Source organism: Anabrus simplex, chromosome 3, assembly GCF_040414725.1.
Source record: "Anabrus simplex isolate iqAnaSimp1 chromosome 3, ASM4041472v1, whole genome shotgun sequence".
Taxonomy (NCBI): Eukaryota; Metazoa; Arthropoda; class Insecta; order Orthoptera; family Tettigoniidae; genus Anabrus; species Anabrus simplex.
In genome coordinates this window covers 243,515,043-243,535,533 of record NC_090267.1, presented here as the reverse complement: position 1 = coordinate 243,535,533, position 20,491 = coordinate 243,515,043, and the positions used below count along the sequence as shown (strand labels likewise).

At 39.5% G+C, this 20,491-nt stretch overlaps 1 protein-coding gene across 2 annotated transcripts in view; it reads right to left on the bottom strand.

Moving 5' to 3' along the window:
* Positions 1 to 20,491, bottom strand: part of LOC136867192 (serine protease 42) — a 155,313-nt gene that overhangs the window by 30,159 nt on the left and 104,663 nt on the right. For both annotated transcript variants that reach the window (XM_067144312.2, XM_068227047.1), the window contains one exon: positions 1,474 to 1,617. In XM_067144312.2, the coding sequence (XP_067000413.2) occupies positions 1,474 to 1,617 (144 nt within the window). The remainder of the gene's footprint in view (positions 1 to 1,473; positions 1,618 to 20,491) is intronic.

The window sequence follows — 20,491 nt, the reverse complement described above, 5'->3', positions numbered from 1 at the left end:
AGTGACTGTGACTGGGTCAATAATATCTTCACGACGACGAAGAGATCAGTATCAACAGCTCACTGTGGTTGAACGAGGCCGTATAATAGGGCTGCGTGAAGGTGGATTTTCCTTCCACGCTATTGCAGAACGACTAGGCAGGAATGCCTCCACTGTGCATGCGTGCTGGCAGCAGTGGTCCCGAGAAGGTACACTCGCAAGAAGGTCGGGCTCCGGACGTCCCCATGGCACCACCGAGAGGAAGTAAATCCCTATTCAGCACATGGCTGTGGCGCTGCGGACTGTGTCTGCAGCAGCAATTCGAGCGGCAGTTGGCACCACAGTGACGCAATGAACTGTTCGAAATTGGTTACTTGAAGGACAGCTCCGAGCCAGACGCCCTGCGGCGTGCATTCCACTTACCCCAAACCACCGCAGTCTGCTACTTCAGTGGTGTCAAGCGAGAACTCATTAAAGGATGGAGTCGAGGTCCGTTGTGTTTTCCGATGAAAGCCGTTTCTGCCTTGCTGCCAGTGATGGCCGTGCGTTGGTTAGAAGGAGGCCAGGTGAGTGCCTGCATGCCACCTGTCGGCGGCGTCGACATACTGGACCTACACCGGAAGTTCTGGTCTGGGAAGCAATTTCCTATGACAACAGGAGCACTCTCGTGGTTATCCCACGCACCCTGACTGCAGATGTGTACGCCCGTCTGGTGATTCGACCTGTTGAGCTGCCATTCATGAACAGCATTCGCGCGGGTGTTTTCTAACAGGATAATGCACGCCCCGTGCCACTGTCGTAACCCAACGTGCTCTACTGAGTATCGATATGTTGCCTTGGCCTGCTCGATCACCCGATCTGTAACCAAACGAGCACGTATAGGACATCATTGGACGACAACTCCAGCGTTATCCACAACCGGCATTAACCGTCCCTGTATTGACCGACCAAGTGCAACAAGCATGGAACTTCATCTCACTAGCTGACATCCGGCATCTGTATGACACAATGCATGCACGTTTGCATGCCTGTATACAACAGTAAGGCGATTACACCGGTTATTAATGAACTAGTATGGTACATTTGCGATGGCTTTTCTCGCGCGGATTGTACCTTTAATCAATTAAATATGTTATCTCCAGAAATATATTGCCAAATTTCCGTATTCTACATTACTTATTTCACAGTGTTTGGATATTTCATCCGTCAGTGTTTTTGCATTCTTTGCTCTCGGTGCTATAAAAACTTATTTTATTACAGATGCAATATATGAATGCTTCAAAACACTTCTGTGTAGCTGTTTGTGGAAGCTAAAATATTATACAGAATGAAACCTTGATCATCTATGTACGTAAGTTTGTCTGTACACTTCATATTTTTGTGTCTTACCTCGCTTTTATCTCGTATTAGGTATACAAAATTCGAAGTTCTGTCAATAAACAACAAAGTTATAACTGAGTGTGACGAAGTGATTTATATCAAATTTATACTTACACCACAGAAACGTTTTGATGAATCTTGAGTGCAGACTATTGATCTCCTGACTAATTTCGCACTTTGTTTATCCCATAGGTCTGCACACGAGTCCTTACTTATAATCTTCAGTTCAGCGGCCTGAAGTAGTTCTGAAGTGGTACTCTGAAAGGAAAAATCCATGTGAACTTGGCGTATTTCTGAACATCATTTTATGAGCTGTTCCTCTTTGATATGCCTAAAAACCCTTAATTGTTAAGAAGGAAGCCATACTTTTCAGTTATCCAAGCATCTCGCGGTAAATGCTGGAGTGGAGACAAAGCAGGACATCATTAAGATAAGTTCCCGAATTTATGTTCCTATGTATGAAACAGAGATAAACATAAATATTATTTCCAAAATATTTGAGTATGACTTGATAGAACCTGATGATGTTCTTTTAAGAACGAAACAAACCATTCTTTGTTTAATAGCGAGTATTTTTATCCCTGTTTTAATAACATGTAGAGGTGGGATCCTGACGAGGCGTACTATGGAAATGAGGAGTGAGGTAGTTTCCCGTTGCTTTCCTCATTTATTTATTTATTTATTTATTTATTTATTTATTTATTTATTTATTTATTTATTTATTTATTTTTAATTTATTTATTTATTTATTTATTTATTTATTTATTTATTTATTTATTTATTTATTTATTTATTTATTTATTTATTTATTTATTTATTTATTTATTTTTAATTTATTTATTTATTTATTTATTTATTTATTTATTTATTTATTTATTTATTTATTTATTTATTTATTTATTTATTTATTTATTTATTTATTTATTTATTTATTTATTTATTTATTTATTTATCTATGAATAGTTAATACTGGACACATCTGAATTATAGGAACATGTGACTTCTCATCCTTCAACATGCTGAACACATTACGACTAATTGTAGTTCAACACACCCGTACCTGACTTAGCCCTCTTCAGAAACTCGTGACTAATTTTTTTTTCAAAGCACTTGCCTTGTTCAACTGATTTCAGGGTTAAACGTTTCTCCAAACTTTGTTCAGACAGCAAGGATCTGAACTGTATTTTTGTCTTTGTGACTCTCTGAAAAATCCTTTCACGTTCTGCACTGCTTTGTGGAATTAATAAAATAGCAAGCAGCACCTTAAAGAGTCTGTCATATTTGAGTATACCATCAGCTGATTTCGTCTGACCTTCCAATGCCGACTGAACATCACTTCTTCCTTTTTCCAGGTCTGTTTCTTAGAGCTGAAAGTTACAGGACTGGGAGTGCAGAATTTCAGTTTCTATATCTAAATGTTCCATTTCACTAATCAGAATGTTCGGAAACCTGTTATTGAAAAATCTAAGGCTAGAAAAATATCTTACTTATAGCAGAAATATTTGCAACTTGTGTATTAATTAAAACTTCATCTTTGAACGGAAATTTGTGTACCGTATAGTCACGTGATGAAGATAAACTCTTTCCAACAGACTTAAAAAATATGCACTTTTCCTCAGACTTCAATGTGTTCATCCAAACAACCACCGAGTTCCTTGTCATCAGATCACAATAATCGTTTTGATTTGCTGGAGTATGATAATCTACATCAAGGAGAGAGGAGTAGCTTATAAGAACGTATGGTTTCACAAACCTTGCCATCACATTCTTCAATAGTTCCCCCAAAATTAACTTCAACATGTGGATGTGCGCCATGCTTGACTGAAGAGCTATGTTTGGATTCTCAAAGATATCCATGAAAAATGCAAAAAGACTTATGGAAATTTAATGAAAGGAACATGAACAATCACTCTCCACGTGACAAACCATGGCTCTTATTGTCATCATGAGTTTCATTACTTTTTTGGGTGAAACTGATGACTGGGTTTTCCTTTTAACTGAGAAGTGTGGTGAAATATTATGACAATGCTTCACTTTTCCAGACAAACAAGACACATTTGCACTTAGACTGTGCTAAGGAATTTTGTAAGCCTTTAATGTTCCCGTCTGAGAATCCTTACTCACAATTCCGCCCCTGAATAAAGTAACTAAAAGGTCCCACTGCAGAAAAATCCTATCTAAACACCTTCTTAATGATAACCATCGAGTAGGCACATGCTTCAGAATGTTTCTGATCTCTGTGTTGTGTAAAATCTGGAATTCTCTGACCTTTCCTTTCCTCTTTGCAATGTTTTACAAATAATAAAATAAATCGATTATAATTTCATCTACGTTTGCAGGCAAGCACGCTGCACCCTTCTCTGCAGCAAGATTAATAAGATGACTAGAGCAGCTTAGAATGATTATGTTACTATTTTATCGCTTCAAACATCCTGCCACAACATTCTTTAATCCTCCCATTACTGGAGCATTATCAGCACCAAGAGCTAGGCAGTTTTTTAATTTAATGCGGAATTCCTGAAAAGTTGAGAGCTAGAGATTGGCAATGTCAGCCCCAGTAGCATTACCTTCTAAATTAGGCACAGTAGACAACTCTGAATTTCATTGAGTTCAGACCTAAGAATGTTACAACAATAGAGTATTTTTCAAGTCGCTTTTATTGCCACTATCAGTAGCAACAGAAAATGCATTCACCTGCATATGTGATAACATTTTCACCCTTTCTTTCATGCACATTTCTGTAATGTTAGCCGCTGTTTTCGTTCTAACACACCCATATAATTTAGCGATTCCAGAATCAGGATTTTTTTTGCAAAACAAAGGCTCCGCTTGGTCGGCACAATTTACAGGCAGGTTATGTTCTACGATAGATAACGTAAATAAAGCCTCGGCATTCGTACGAGGATTTCCATCTTTGTTTTTGCATGAAAAGTTCAGTTTCTGGTTTCTTTCTACACAGTGGACACTCTCCTTATGTTTTTTCGTTTGCACATATTGGAGTATATTGCACTTCCCGCCATGCGCAACCGAAAAATCATACCTATATATAGTATAGAATGTGAACGTTGGTCCCTTCCTGGATTCACTGAAACTAGGAAATCCATCCCTATAAGCGCTTTTAAACACTGCGTCATATTTCTTTTTTGATATTCTGGCCAAAACAAATATTAATCCATACAACCAAGAAGCACAACTACGTGACTTAACACGAGCACTTTCACAAGTCCTGCCCCTGGTCTATGGCGTTCTACTTCTGAGGTTAGGTTACTCGCTTGCGACTTCTACTTCCTATGTAGAGGAGTACATGGCTGGCCGCCGTGCCCCGTACTGCCACCCGATTGTGATTATTAGAACGTATATCGATAGAACGAGGAAACACGCGGGTGTTTAAAATAATACGAAAATTACTGAAACAGCTCTGAAAATCGGGGGATTGGTCCCGGCGATCGGCAGATCAGGAAGAACGATGAAAAATCGGGAGTCACCCGCTTAAATCGGAAGAGTTGGCACGTCTGATAATATGTAGGATGGAAGCAGATTCTTTTAGTTCGATTCGGATTCATTCAGTAGAATATGTTCCAATTTGGAAATACACCTAAATCTATTTTCACACGTTCGTAAAATTACTAGAGCCGCAGAGAGGTCACTGAGGTGGAGTTGAAGTGTGAAACGTAACCGTCTCATAAATACCTTCCTTCTCCGAATACATGACACATATTCCCAATTAGCCTCAACAGGGTGTATAACGCGGCTAGCGTGTTAAACATATATCAGTCGCAATTCAGCCAGCGAGGTAAAAGGATGTAGAGTATTGAATGAGTTATAAGCGTGCGAAATACGAACGCGAATGCGTTAGCTGAACATGACAGTCTCAATTGACCAATACAGGTGTGCTGTAGGCAGGTGGAAGTGCAGGTTGAAAGTGAAGTTCATACAAACTGAACATAACTTTAATACTAAGTTATACAAATGGTGTTAACATCAGTTGTGATGGTGCTATTGGTGATTGGTGGTGTTGAGTTAAACTCGGCCCTGGACTGTTTTGAGAAGATATGGAGAATTTCAAGGAGATTATGCAAGAAGTATGTCAAGTGGAGAAGTCTAGAGAAATATTAATGGACTGAAAACCGAATTCAAGGATTTGAAGACCTTCTTACGCACAGACAATGATGTCAAGGAGAGCCTGTTGCAGAACAAACTCGAGATGGATAACATGAAGGCTAAAATCCTGGATTTGAAAGAAAGGCTAAGGAAACTCGAGCTAAAGGAAAGAACACGAGAGAAAGAAGATAGGAGGTGAAACATAATAATCTATGGATTGGTGGAGTCAGACAAAGATAATTTTAATGATCAAGGAAGAGTGTGTCATTCAGGATTAAAAGCATTTATCCGTGGAAACAGGGTCGTAGTAGTAAGCGATTCGTGGAACAGGCAACCAGTTACGGGAGAAGGAACAACGCCCTGATGTATCAATTATGCGGAAGGTCAGCAACACGGCAAGTGACCGCGTTAGAGCTGAGTCAGCGGCAGTGTGTGTAACTGAACAAGGGGAACTAGAGGCCACGATAAATCGGCAATGAATTCGAGTCATCCCCACTCCAGTCAAGCAGCTCAATAAGAGGTGATTTCCAGGGAAAATAAGAAGGAAAACGTAACCCAGCGTTAAATTTGAACTGCACTTGGGGTAAAAATATAAAGCTTTGACAAAGACTGATGAAGCCAGGGGTTTAGAAGAGGAAATGATTATTTCCCCAAGAGGATCTATCATAAAATTATGAAAATCACGAATTACGTGGAGAAAGGTTATGGTTTCGGCAGATATAGCCACGAAAAAATAAATAGAGTGGTTTGTAAAATTAATAAATATCGAGAGTATATTGAGTAAACTGGGAAATGATGAAGTGAGGGATTTAATGCGGGGTAATGATATTACAGGGATGGTTGAAACATGGCTTACGGCAGGATATGAATTACAAATACCGGGTTATAAGGTTTGGAGTACAACGAAACATAAAAAGAGCCCGAAAGGGCGCTATCTGGGTGGGATATCAGTGATTATAAAAGATTAAATATGTAATGAGGAAGAGATTTAGGAACCAGGATTTGAGCAAGTAGATAGATAAAGGAAGTCATAGAGAGAGAGAGAGAGAGAGAGAGAAACATTTTCATAGGTTTCTGCTACAACCATCCATCAGGGTCCCCTTTTGAGAAAATAATTTTTGATGATTTTATTGAAGTAGTAAATCAGATTAAAATAAAGAATGAAGAAGCAGAAATAATTATAATGGAGAATTAAATGCAAGGGTGGGCGAAAAGCATCCAATGTACGATAGCGAAATTGGTAACATATTAATAGAAAGAAGGAGAAGTAAAGATGAAGAATGCAACAAGAATGGAGAGAAATTATTGGAAATCCGTGCAACAGAGGAATTACATATTTTGAATGGTGGGTGGTTGGGGGATAAAACAGGAAACTTAACGTACATAGTCGATTCAGGAATTAGTGCTATAGATTTAGTGTTAGCTTCTCAGGAGGCTTTCACTGCTATCAAAGACATTCACTTAAAGAATTGGACAGCTTCTCTTCATTTCCCAGTTGCTATTCGATTACTCAGAGGCGAAGGAAAATCGAAATAAAAACATATTAACTATGTACAAAAAATTAGTTCAGTATAAATGGAAAGGAATTTAGGATTATTATAGGCGGAAAACTTTTGAAATTTTGAAGTTTGGTCTTGAGAATATGATAGAGAATAATAACATAGTGATCTCTCCCCTAGTTCATCGGTTCCTCCGCTAGGCCGCTCTTCCAGCAATAAGTGAGCTTGAGCTTACAAGTCAGCATACCAACAAAAGACAATTATTGCAAGCAAAATATTATGCTTTTGCTTACCATTCCGGAAGCCATATATCAGATAGTTTAGATAGCTCCCGGGTAGATTTTGTGGTCTTAGAAGATAGCAGTTCCTTTCTCATCTGTCTTGTTACAAAATAAATTCACCACTTCATTATAACGAAACACACAATTAGGGATAATGTCCGCAACATGGTCATCGCAGCATCCTAATTCTTTCGAACTAATAGTGAAACTGTGAAAACTGTTCAAACACTCGTAAAATATATCGCCCCATAGACTATCTTCACAGGAGATGTTTTGTTCCACTGCACTTTCAACTTGCACGAACACATTGTAAACTGCTCTTCAAGGATGGGTGAGGAAAATGCTGTCAATGCTGTATTTATTGCTATAGTCCCTAATAAACGTGAGGGCTGCGGCAAGTATTTCTACTGTCGGCTTTCCGTGAAGTAGGCTGACACATTTATGACATGTGACCTTGGATACGTTGCGTACTACATATCCTAGATAATAAATTAAACACCCCTTAGCAAGACTGTGATTATCACTATTAAGTAGGCCTAAACAGTTCTCCAGGTCCGGTAAGAGGTCATCCATGTTCTCGGTGAAGTCTAGCGCATGCATAATTTTATTTTGCGCTTTTTCTACTGCAGCTTTATTTGTCGCTTATGCCTTCTTAGCCAGTGCTTTCATTTGATTGACGAATGATGCCAATGTCAGTTCAAATTTGGGCTCACAATTACTACTCAATGACAAGGCAAGTTTAGTTGGGATACAAATAGACTGCAACATGTGTAAATTTAAAAATCTATTGTTGAAAGGTGGACGTCACAACTGAATAAGCCTCTGTGGATCCGTGGTAGAGTGTCGGCCTCCGGATCCCAAGATAGCGGGTTCAAACCCGGCAGAGGTAGTCGGATTTTTGAATGGTGGAAAAAGTCCATTCGATACTCCATGTCGTACGATGTCGGCATGTAAAAGGTCTCTGGTGACACATTTGGTGTTTACCCGACAAAATTCATTAAATCTCAGCCATAGACGCCCAAGAGAGATCCGGTTTACTCTGTCTGCCATTTAGTGGGCCTAGAATAAAACGGAACGTCGAAATTGACGAGCAGACAGCCAGATGGCGTCAAATCGAAATGTCTCCACATGGTAGCTGAGGCCATACGATTATTATTATTATTATTATTATTAGCGTAGTATACCAAAGTGCCGTTCTAGTGGATCTTGATTAAATTCGGCTGTTGGCACATACCGGAACCCATTATTCCATACATACTCGGACTCCTATATGGTGCTCTCAATTGTTACTTTTAGGGATTACCGGGCGAGTTGGCCGTGCGCGTAGAGGCGCGCGGCTGTGAGCTTGCATCCGGGAGATATCGGCAGCCCTGAAGATGGTTTTCCGTGGTTTCCCATTTTCACACCAGGCAAATGCTGGGGCTGTACCTTAATTAAGGCCACGGCCGCTTCCTTCCAACTCATAGGCCTTTCCTATCCCATCGTCGCCGTATGACCTATCTGTGTCGGTGCGACGTAAAGCCCCTAGCAAAAAAAAAACCTTTTAGGGATTCAAGAGTTCTTTCTGAATCAAAAGTATGATTCTTCCCACTGAGGTTAGCTCTCCATTTTATTAAGGTTTAATGTCCTATTTAATCTTTATAAAGAGCCTCTGCTGGTTTAGAAGTATTTAATACATCTATTCGGATATTTAATTCCCTAGTGAACGTTTCCCTCTGCTCACTGTCTTCAAATCGCTCTGAGTTTATCTGTCTAAAAAACGTTATTCTTTTGCAACATAATTACAAAATAATTGAAAAGCAAGTCTCACGTTAATGCGCTGAAATGAAGTGGGACGCATATGCGCAGACGTTAGCTTGTGGCAAACTTTCATAGTTGCAAATTCATGGCAGTTATCCATTTCAAAAACCTGTCGATATAATTTATTAAAGTCCACAACATTATTGTTATAGACTTGCCTTTTGTCGTACAAATTACTTCTGATGCACTTAATTATATGTACAGCATGTGAAAGCCCACACTCTCCTACTAGAATCAAGAGGATTAGAAATAGAGCACATGACCTTCCCTTCTTTTCCATTTATTCCTAAAGATTTCCACACCATTTTATTAGACTGACTTCCGTCTGAGATGACCAATAATTCTTGCGCCAATTTTGCTCCAGTTCAAAGACCACCCGGATTAAAATTTGTGACAAAATATCACTAAGTGTGCAATTTTGGCTTGTATACACAGCAACCGGTTGAACCCAATTATGCAATAGGAGCAAAAACATGAACATTAACGCATGATTTGAGTGTTTATTTGAGAGTTTTTCTTAGTTTTACTTTGTCAATTATGAGAATTCCCGTGCGATTGTACTCACACTTCTCATCGCAGAAATAGTTCACAATAGTACTAATGGCATGGGTGTTCACCCCGTAAGGGCACTTAAGGTCTTATCTAATTTTCGCAGATAAGCCTCCGAAGGAAGGGGAAGAATGTCATGACTTAAACAGTGTCTATTGCCCTTAGGTGATTTGATTTTAAATAAAGAGACTGTCTAAAAGGAATTCATTGTCATATGTCACCCCGTTCTTATTTCTTAGTTGACACTTCTTTTAGCATGGTGTCAATAATCACCTTTTTCTTTCTGCTTACTGTCGGCTCATTTAAATAATTTGACTGTAATTTGCAATCTCTTAGTTGTTTTACTAGCAACAAAATTTTAGCATTAGCTATTTTCAATTTATTACGGTTATTCATTATATTACGTCCCTGTATCTTTAGTTTGTTTGTAAGTGAACTTACTGACTGAGCCTATTTCATTTCTTTTATCACTCAGAAAAAGCACCGAAATTTAATTCGCGGTGAGACCTGTGGTTCTTGAACTCTCCTCCGTCTTCGGAGGCTGTCTTTTACGGGGTATTTTTTGTTCGCTTAATTGCTTCGTAAGGTATATGAGGGACAGCACCAGTTTTCAGTTTCCATATATCTCATGTATTACAAATGAATCTGGTTTAACTATAAATTCATCAGAAAAATGTGAATCTCACACATAACACTTATCAGAATACTTTTTGACTTTTCCTGGAATCGCCTTTTCCCATTTTGAAAATTCTGCTTCATGTTTAGGTGGTTTGAATAAGTGTTTATCTTTCGTCGTTCTATAGCCAGACTTACAGCCTGGAACGAAGCAAGTAGGCATTTTTTCCTCCTCGGTATGTCTGTTTTATAAGCTCAGCACTATATTTACACTAAATAAATGAACATCATCACCAAATCACACCTCTTCACTTCCACTTAACACAACACTAAATTTTTTGGCTTCACAGAACAACATTACCGAACACAACCGTATTACAACCACAGATACCAACCCTCAGATAGTAACGGTGCTGCCCCTAGCGGACGACTCATCACAGTCCCTATACTAGCCAATACGGAACAACTTAAGAGCTCACACTTTCTCTTCCACTCGTTATGACATAGTAGAAGCAATAAGAATGACTGAAAGATCAATAGCAAGAGGAGGCAAAAAAAAAAAAAAGAAGGAGACGGGGAAGTTAACAAACCTTACGGTATAATGATGAGTGTAAGAGGGTCCCAGGAATCAACCTGGGAAGAGTCCTTATGACTCTGGGCAAATGGTAGTGAAATGCGTCGTTGCCAAACTCCTGCAACAATAATATATGGGGTTTAGCAAGAGAACCCAACTAGCCTCTTTCACTACAACTCCAGCACGTAACCTACACGAGGTGCCCCCTGTTAAGCTGAGCAACCCAGTGGAAGGTTGGGTAACCAATCCCAGCGGGAAGCTGGGTCAGTGAACCGATCAGTGCTGGGGGCTTCAAGGCTTACAACCTTGATAGTTAAACACCACGTTACCTTCGGGTAACCCCTCTAAACTTTTTCGTAACTCTGGAAACATGGAGCAAACGACTAATTGGAAATCTACCCCAGGTGGTAACAAATCCACCCCCACTCACAGTGGGGCAAGCAGGCCATCGGATTCTGGGGAGCCTGCATCTTCATGTAAGAGGAAGAAACACATCAACTATCTGGCAACAATAAACATTAATTCCCTCCTACAAAGGGGAAAACTGAAACATACATTGGACGTCCTAACAAAACACAACATCCTTATAATGGCTTTACAGGAGACAAGATTTACGGACGAAGAACCTTTTGAGTCACAAGGCTTCAGGATCTACAAGGGACAGCCAGGTCAGAGAGTGATGAAGAATATGCCTCACCTGGGTACAGGCTTCATAGTCAACAACAAAATGATCAACTCTATTATCTCCTTCTCATCACCAAATGGGAGAACGTCCACTATAGCCTTCAGAAGTCTCAACAAAACCTACACGATCGTTAACTTCTATGCACCTACCAATGATACTAATAAGAGTAATATTGAAAGTGTTGAATACTTTTGGGAAGAACTGGAAGAGACAATCGATAAAATTCCTGAACATCACGTGATCATCTTAATGGGGGACTTTAATGCCCAGATTGGTAAGGAGCGGAGGTTTAAGAACAGAGTCGGAGAATACCCGGCCCACAAGAGAACCAATTGTAATGGTGAGAGGCTGATCAACCTGTGTAAAAATCACAACCTTGTTCTTAAATCTACAGCATTTAGACACCTCCCCAGAAAAGCCAAGACCTGGAGATGTCCCAATCCCTTGCTAGGAGAGTACCAGTTAGATCACGTTGCCATCAGTAGAAGGAATAGCAAGGAAATAATGAACGTCAAGGTATTGAGAGGTGCCAATATTGATTCAGACCACTACCTATCCTTGGTCAAAGCAAATTTCATTCCACTCACGAAGTACAGAGGTAACAATTACACCAGGTCCAGAATCCCAAAATTTAATCCAGCCCAGCTGAAAGAGAACAACAACTTTACTAAGGTACTAAGCAATAATCAGAATAAAACAGATTGGCCTAACCTACAGAAGGCACTGATAGATGCAGCAAGAGAAACCATCCGTGCAACCAGAAGGATTAAACACCCATGGTGGACACCAACATGTGATAAGGCAATAGAGGAGAGAAGACAGGCATGGATGAAATGGAACTGCAACAAAAACACGGAAAATCATACAGCCTTCCTAACAGTCAGAAAGAACACGGCCAAGACCATTAGAAATGCTAAGAGGCAATATAACAACGACATCATAGATCAGGCAGAGAAAGACTTTCAAAGGAACAACACCAGTAACTTGTACAAAACTCTAAAACCTCAGACAAACGCTTACTCAGCCCCCACACTCCACCTGCGAGGACCAGACGGAGAACTGAAAATGAACAATGAAGATTGTACTACAGCCCTTGCAAAATATTTTGATGGCCTCCTCAATGCAGAAGAACCACAGGAAAAACTACAATTTCAACCGAAGAATGTTATTAACCCTGACTCCCTTCCTCCTACCAAAGAAGAAATCAAACAGATCATTTCTGAACTGAAATCTAACAGAGCAGCAGGCGAAGATGGCATCATTGCAGAATTATGGAAACATGCAGATGAAGAGTCAATTGACAGTATCCATATAATCATAACTGACATCTGGACAACAGAAACACTACCAAGGGATTGGACTTCAGCTATCATCCACCCGTTGCACAAGAAAGGAGACAAGTTAGACCCTAACAACTATAGAGGGGTCTCTCTCCTATCAGTGACGTACAAAATCTTCTCCAAAGCATTGCTTAAAAGAGTGGAGGCACAATTAGATTCCTGCATAGGAGAGTACCAAGCTGGATTTAGGAAGTCAAGATCATGCACAGAGCAGATTCTGAACCTCAAAACTATCTTTACCTACAAAAACCTCAGCACCTCACCCTATGTAGCAATTTTCGTTGACTTCCAGAAGGCGTACGACTCGGTAGACAGACAGTCCCTCTTTGACTGAAATGGGACTGGATAAGAAGACTTTGAATCTTGTGAAGGCTACTCTGACAAACACCATCTCCAAAGTCAAATTCAGAGGGGTATTATCAGAATGCTTCGAGATCAAAACAGGTGTTAGACAGGGAGATGGTTTGTCCCCTATCCTGTTTAACTGTCTGCTGGAGAAGGTCATTCGGGAATGGACGAAAACACTAGCTGACAACTCTGGATTAAAAATCGGCTACAAAAAAGACAAGTTAACAGTTACTTGCTTAGCCTTCGCAGATGACCTCACACTCTTAGCTTCAAGTATGGAAGAAGCTACGTTCCAGCTATCCTCCCTAGAACGCATAGCAGCTAAAGCAGGGCTAAAGATCGCTGTCAATAAAACAGAATTTCTGACAAACATCAGAGAAGCACCCAACTTCATTTCTTTGGGGGGACAAAATAATACACAAGGCCAACTCATTCAAATATCTTGGAGAGTGGATAACCCCAAATGTTAATGAGGATCTTGCAATGAAGAGTAGATGCACTAAATTAGAAACAGCTTATCATCTTTGTAAGAACATATACAAGTCTAAATCCCTCTCCTTGAATCTTAGACACTACAACACCGTAGTAAGACCATCTGTACTGTACGCCTCAGAATGCCTAAACATGACCCGGAAAGGACAACTCAGAAAACTAGAACTGAAAGAGCGAAAGATCCTCAGAAGGATTATGGGTCCCATTAAAGAAGGAGATGGCTACAGAATCAGGCACAACAAGGAACTGTACAGTAAAATAGAGAGCATTACAACAGCTATGAGGAAGAGAAGACTAATCTTCTATGGTCATGTAGTCAGGATGGACAGCCAGAGGCTCACTTCAAGAATCTTCAACACTGTATCTAGAGGGAAAGCAACAAATGCCAAATGGACGAATTTAGTACGGAAAGACCTACAATACCTAAACATTGATCACATTGACATTTACAACCGAGATAAATTCAGAAAGTTAGTCAAGACATCTGACTCTCTCCAGTCACTAACAACTAAATCACTGCGTCCAGGAGTAGGAGTGAAATGGACTCAAGAAAGAAAAAACATCCATAGCGCTAGAATGAAAGAATACTGGGCTAAGAGGAAGAAAAGAGCTCACCAGAGTTAAGAACCACGTGGTCCATCGTAGGCCTAAACGAAGAAGAAGAAGAAGAAGATGAGTGTAAGAAAAAAATGAAGTGAAGTGATAAAGGTGTACAGAAATGAGGGATTTAAGGATAGGTTTCTGCAGTAAGAGGGAGGAGTACAAAGATGTATTGAGTGAAAATAAAAAGAATTGGCAGGCCTAAGAGGTACAATTATTAAATAGGTACTGTAATGAAAAACGAAACTAAGTATGGAATAGAATAAGCATAAATCGTAAAGCATAAAATATAAGTAAACAGTCAAGTAGTAGCGATGAGGAGTGGCTAGTGTATTTAAAGGGGTTGTTAGAGGGTAAAGATACATAGGAAATGAATGAAACCGTGACTGGCATACTGAAACATGTAAAGTTCACTCTGCCTGTACTAGACGATACTATAACTACGGATGAAGTTTTAGATACATTTAAAAAGGAAAAGGGAGAAATAGAGGTACTGTCAGTGGAATTACGTGTTAATTCTGGAAAGAGCTAGGAAATAACAGTCAGATGTTAGAAATAATAACTAAAATATTGAACGAAATTTCTGATAGTAGGAAAATCCCCAGTTGTTGGCAAGAAGGAATAATGTGTCCGATATACAAAAGGAAGGGGGAAAGATCAAATACAAATAATTATATGGATATTACCTTGTCAGATACACTCAGTAAGATTTAAATCAGGATTTTGTCAAAAGTCATTACAAAATGGGCGGAAGATTACTTTATACTTTCAGTGAACCAGTCAGGACTTAGGAAAGGAGTAAGAACCACAGATATTTTTTTTATAATTAAAACAATAATAGATAAAAAGTTATACATTGCAGCTATACACCTTCAAAAAAGCTTTCCGGTGAGAAGGTGGGCTGTCGTTGCGAAGCTAGCTAGAATAGGGATGTCATAAAATGATTAAGGCCATAGAAGAAATATATGCAGAAGTGATATGCTCGATTAAAGTACAGGAAGACTTAATGGTAGCAAAGATACATTCAAATATTGTACTTAAGCAGGGGGTGTAAATTATCCCCAATAATGTTCATCAATGATGTAATGGATTGTCAAGTGAAGAAGGATAGGACAAGCCCATGCTTGAACAATAAGGAAATTCCTGGCCTGGTTTACGCAGACAATATCCTTCTGTTCTCTCTAACATCAGCCAGTGTGCAAATCAATCTCGGGAAAACGGCTGAATATTGCAGATTATGGAATTTGAAAATTAATATCAAGGAAACAAAAGTAACTTAATGGTATGTAAAAGAGGAAAAAAAGAAAAACGCTGGTTGTTAGGTGTAGAACTAGAAGTTCTTAATAAAATAAAATATTTTGGAATTATAATAACATTATGAGCAACTAAGGCGTGCTAAAATGAAAAGGTTGGCCGCTTTATCAAGCACAAGGTCTTAACTGAGGAAGATGACAAATATTGAATACAAATTTCATAAACATATTTTGAATGCACTAGTGAAATCAAGAGCATTTTACGGAACAGAAATTGAACAGGATATTGTAGACAGAAAATAATTAGTTGTAACAAGTAATAAACTCTGTAAAATAAAAATGCGTCTTCCAAAGAGATTCAGAATAAAGACAAGAAATTCAGCAAGAGAGGAGAGACGGATACTGAGAAGTAGATGATTATGGCAGAATGTAAAACTAAAAGAACTAATTCTGTGAAATTATTCAAATAAACTTAAGTGTCTGAGAGAGAAACATAACGAAAATCACTGTTCATTTTGTAGATAAATAATGGAAGAGGCTCATCTATTAAGAGCACTTTGTATGTAGGGGAACTGTCGTACGTAGAGTTAAATATTTGGGTAGTGAATATAAATCGAAAATAGAAAGAGGGAAATAAATCTAAACAACTTTTAATTATTATACAAAGAATTAATTACACCGAGGAGGATAGCACAATGATTTTGTATTTTTTTAATATGTGACAAAGAGAAATGAAAAAGAAAAGCACTAACTAAAAAGGAAGGGTTCAATACATGTTTGTCCTAGAATATGTAGAATTGTATTACATCTAGGACAAAAAAGAATAAAAGAAAAGAAAATGGTGTGATAATTACAGAATGAATAGAAACATTATTAGTTTTAAGTATAATACTGAATGTAATAATAGTCAAATAATTGTAGGAAGGTTAATTTAATGCATGTATCTAATAAAAGAATTGCAATAGATGCTTGCTCTCTCCCCAGTTTCAGGCGATCCAGAACTAGGGGATTAGAGTGCTCTATTCTATATAAAAAGTGTTATATGAGACGGCATTAAAATGAAATTTCCAGTATTTCCATTTTACGAGAAAGGAATCAGGCAATCAACACTTCAACTGTATAGAAAACTATCTGTAGTACCCAGCGTTGCCCGGATAGTTTCTGAATGTTTACCTTTAAGTTTTGTACTACCAGTTAGTTATGTGTGCAGTGAAATTTATAGAATTTCTTTTTGACTTGTAGATTTATATTTTACGATATATTATGTACTTTTAGACTTATTTAGATGTGTTTGATTTCAAGTTTTAGATTATTTAATTTTCGAGTAACACTTTGTCTGGGAAGTATTTGATCCTGTCAAAAATGAATAAATGATAACTATATGTGTTTAGCCGTCGTACTATAGATACGATGCACAGGATTTCAACTGTCAAGTGAGACTGTCCACCTCTCGCCCCCACCCCTAAGAGATACAAAAAAATCTGGATTGTCATCATTCATCTCAGTGACTCCTAAAACTGTGAATTCGACACTATTTTCGATTTTTCTTTATATCTCACACCCCTTCACCACTCACCCCAAAGGGGCTGAACATGGACTTTAAAAAATTCGGAGTGTCACTATTCATCTCAGCGACCCCGAAAACTATGGATCTGATACTATTTTAGATTATTTTTATACCGTGTCCCCCCTCGCCCCGCGTCCATAAGAGTACTAGGGGTGTTCTGCTCCCCACGCGGTTTGTCTTCTGATACTAAGTCATAAGTGTGCCAAATTTGGTTGAAATCGCTCCAGTGGTTTAGGAGGAGATGTAATACATACATACATACAAACAATGACATTTATATATAATAACTCTTATACTTCACCCCCTTTCCATCCCCGCCCAAAGGAGTCCTCTGATTGTCTTACACAACAATATATTTTTCCCGATAGTAAGTCATGTGTGTGCAGTCGCTTAAGTGCTGGCAGTATCCAGTAATCGGGAGATAGTAGGTTCGAACCCCACTGTCGGCAGACCTGAAAATGGTTTACCGTGGTTTCCCATTTTCACACCAGGCAAATGCTGGGGCTGTACCATAATTAAGGCCACGGCCGCTTCCTTCCCACTCGTAGCCCTTTCCCGTCCCATCGTCGCCATAAGACCTATCTGTGTCGGTGCGACGTGAAGCAAAAAGCAAAAAAAAGAAGTCGTATTTGTACCACTTCTGGTTGGCAGCTATGCCCAAACGTACATGCATAATATCGCTGCAGTCGAATCCTGGAGCTGACGTTGCCATGGTTACGGCAGTTCATTTCTTCATTTCTTTGTCCGATTTTTTTTTTTTTTGCTTTACGTCGCGCCGACACAGATAGATCTCATGGCGACGATGGAATAGGAAAGGCCTAGGAGTGGGAAGGAAGAGGCCGTGACCTTAATTATGGTACAGCCCCAGCATTTGCCTGGTGTGAAAATGGGAAACCACGGAAAACCATCTTGAGGGCTGCCGAGAGTGGGGTTCGAACCCACTATCTCTGGATGCCCCCAACCGCTCGGCCAACTCGCCAAGTATCTCTGATTCCTAGAGCAGGGGTAGTGTGGTGCCAATATCTTCATAAAGGTTGGTTTTAGGGCCTTCGAAAGTGGTTTCCGGTCCCATAGGCCTTACCGAGTTTTGTTCTTTGCGTCAAGGGGCTTAAAATGAGCTTTTTCTCATTATTGTACTGAACCATATCACATATGCTTCAATTTATTTATATTTCTTTGATTGACACAACCAGTGGTCGGTTGTTATTTTGATTACCTTTTGTTTAATGTGATTTCTTCTTATGCTTTTAGTTTAATAAATCCATTTTACCCGATTACCCGAGTTCTCATTCACTAGATTTATATGTACGTATTACCTGTCCATATACCTTGGTGTACTTTATTAGTTAGATACATATTATTGACCATATCCGGACGTACCACGCGCTTCTGCCCCTGAGCTAGGCCGAAATTAGGACAGGATACGGTAGAGTACGAAAAATTAGATATTTCGCCTATATTAGCCTACCTCCCCCCCCCCGCCCGCCACTTTCTCCCTTGACTTGTTTTGAAAATAAAATACCGTACAGCCCATGTCCCTCAGGGATAATGTATATTTACTTAAGTAAAATAATTTTTAGAATCGGTCCAGTGGTTCCCGAGATTAGCCATTACATACAAACGAAGTTTACCTCTTTATATATTAGTATAGATCGGGCATCGTCAATTGAGAGCGAAATGCCTTCGTTCCCGGTTTGCTCCCCGCTCTTGAGGAACGAGAGCAGCCTAGCGAGCAAGTAGGGGAAGAAGTAGGGGAAGTGCATGACGTAGTATGTACTGAAGGCCAGTGGCGCTGATGGATGGTCATGGCGAAGAGGGTCATAAGAGTACAAATGGTCGATGTGATCTTGCAGGCTGTGATGTGAAGTGTTGTGAAATATGTCGTTGTCTCCTCCTCCCGCTCCCGTTGTCGACGGGATCAACCGGGCTTGTATATAGCCAACGGGTGATAGCGTGTATAAAGAACAGTTAGCTCAGTCGCGCCACAGCAGGAGGTGGAGGAGCTTCGGCATTCCCCAAAGATGTCCAGTACTTCATTTTCTCCTCTCCACCAAATACAATAGCAGGGAGCTGAGAGACATACAGAAGACTCTTTAATCGAAGAGGCCTTATCTCGTATCTGATGATGATGATGATGATGATGATGATGATGCTTGTTGTTTAAAGGAGCCTAACAACTAGGTCATCGGCCCCTGATGGTACGAAATGTAATGACAATTTTTACGTCCAAAATTCATCCGCTGACCAGAATTCAAAACGCGATGATGAAGAATGAATGGATGAATATGAATTTAAAATAATCAACGGACCCAACTCACAATACTAAAAGTTAAAAATAATTCCAAAATCGATCCACTGACTAAAATTCCAAAATACAACGATAAAATTTATTATGAACTTGAAGCAATCAGTGGATATGACCCGCAGAAACTACTGTATCTTAAAACAATAGTATTACTGAACAAGGGACTGCTTCCAAAGCACAATTCTGAATCGATGATGCTTGTTGTCTAAAGAGGTCCAAAATCCATGTCACTGGCCCCTAATAATGTACTTACCGCTAGTAAAGTAGAACCATGATATTATTCATGTTGCGGTAATAATCAAAAGTAGCGTAGACTCACGGTGTACCAAACAATTTGGTACTACTCACAAGTGTTCTACGTCGCACAGGTAACGCAGACCTATGATGTTTCTCACATAATGGCACCACTCATAGGCGACGTAAAGTAATGGTGTTCCTCACCTAGGTGTACTAATCACGGGCGCCGCTATTCCTGTAGTGCTCCTCATATTGTGGATACTAATCACAGGCAACGTAAGCCCGTGGTGTTCCGCATATAACGGTATTAATCACGGGTAGCCTACTGTAAACCTACAGTGAACCACTCTCTTCTGCTACTAACCACAAACCTATAGTGTACCAAACATAGTGGTACTACTCACAAGTAAAGGTGACCCATAGTGTTCCCCGCGTGATGGTACTAATCACAAATAGTTTAATGGTTCTAATTCAGTCATCCGTTGGTCGCCCCTTTTAGTCGCCTCTTACGACTGGCAGGGGATACCGTGAATGTATTCTTCGTCTGCGTCCCCCACCTACAGGGTATTATCTCGTCTCTAGAGGACTGATCGTTATCAATTTGAGTTCCACCAATAGTTATCTTTGTCACAGTTTCCTCCAGTTTATGAAGATAATAGGCATAAAGGTAATAGGCAACTTGATATATTTGGAGTGTACAGATCGGGAAAGGGTAGCACTGATGCGGATTCGGAATTATTTGATAGGATAGTCAGCTATGTGGGAAACGACATGGAAAGAAATGTGATTGTAGCGGGAGATCTGAATTTGCCAGATGTAAATTGGGAAGGAAATGCGAACGACAGGAAGCATGACCAACAAATGGCAAATAAGTTAATATGGGAAG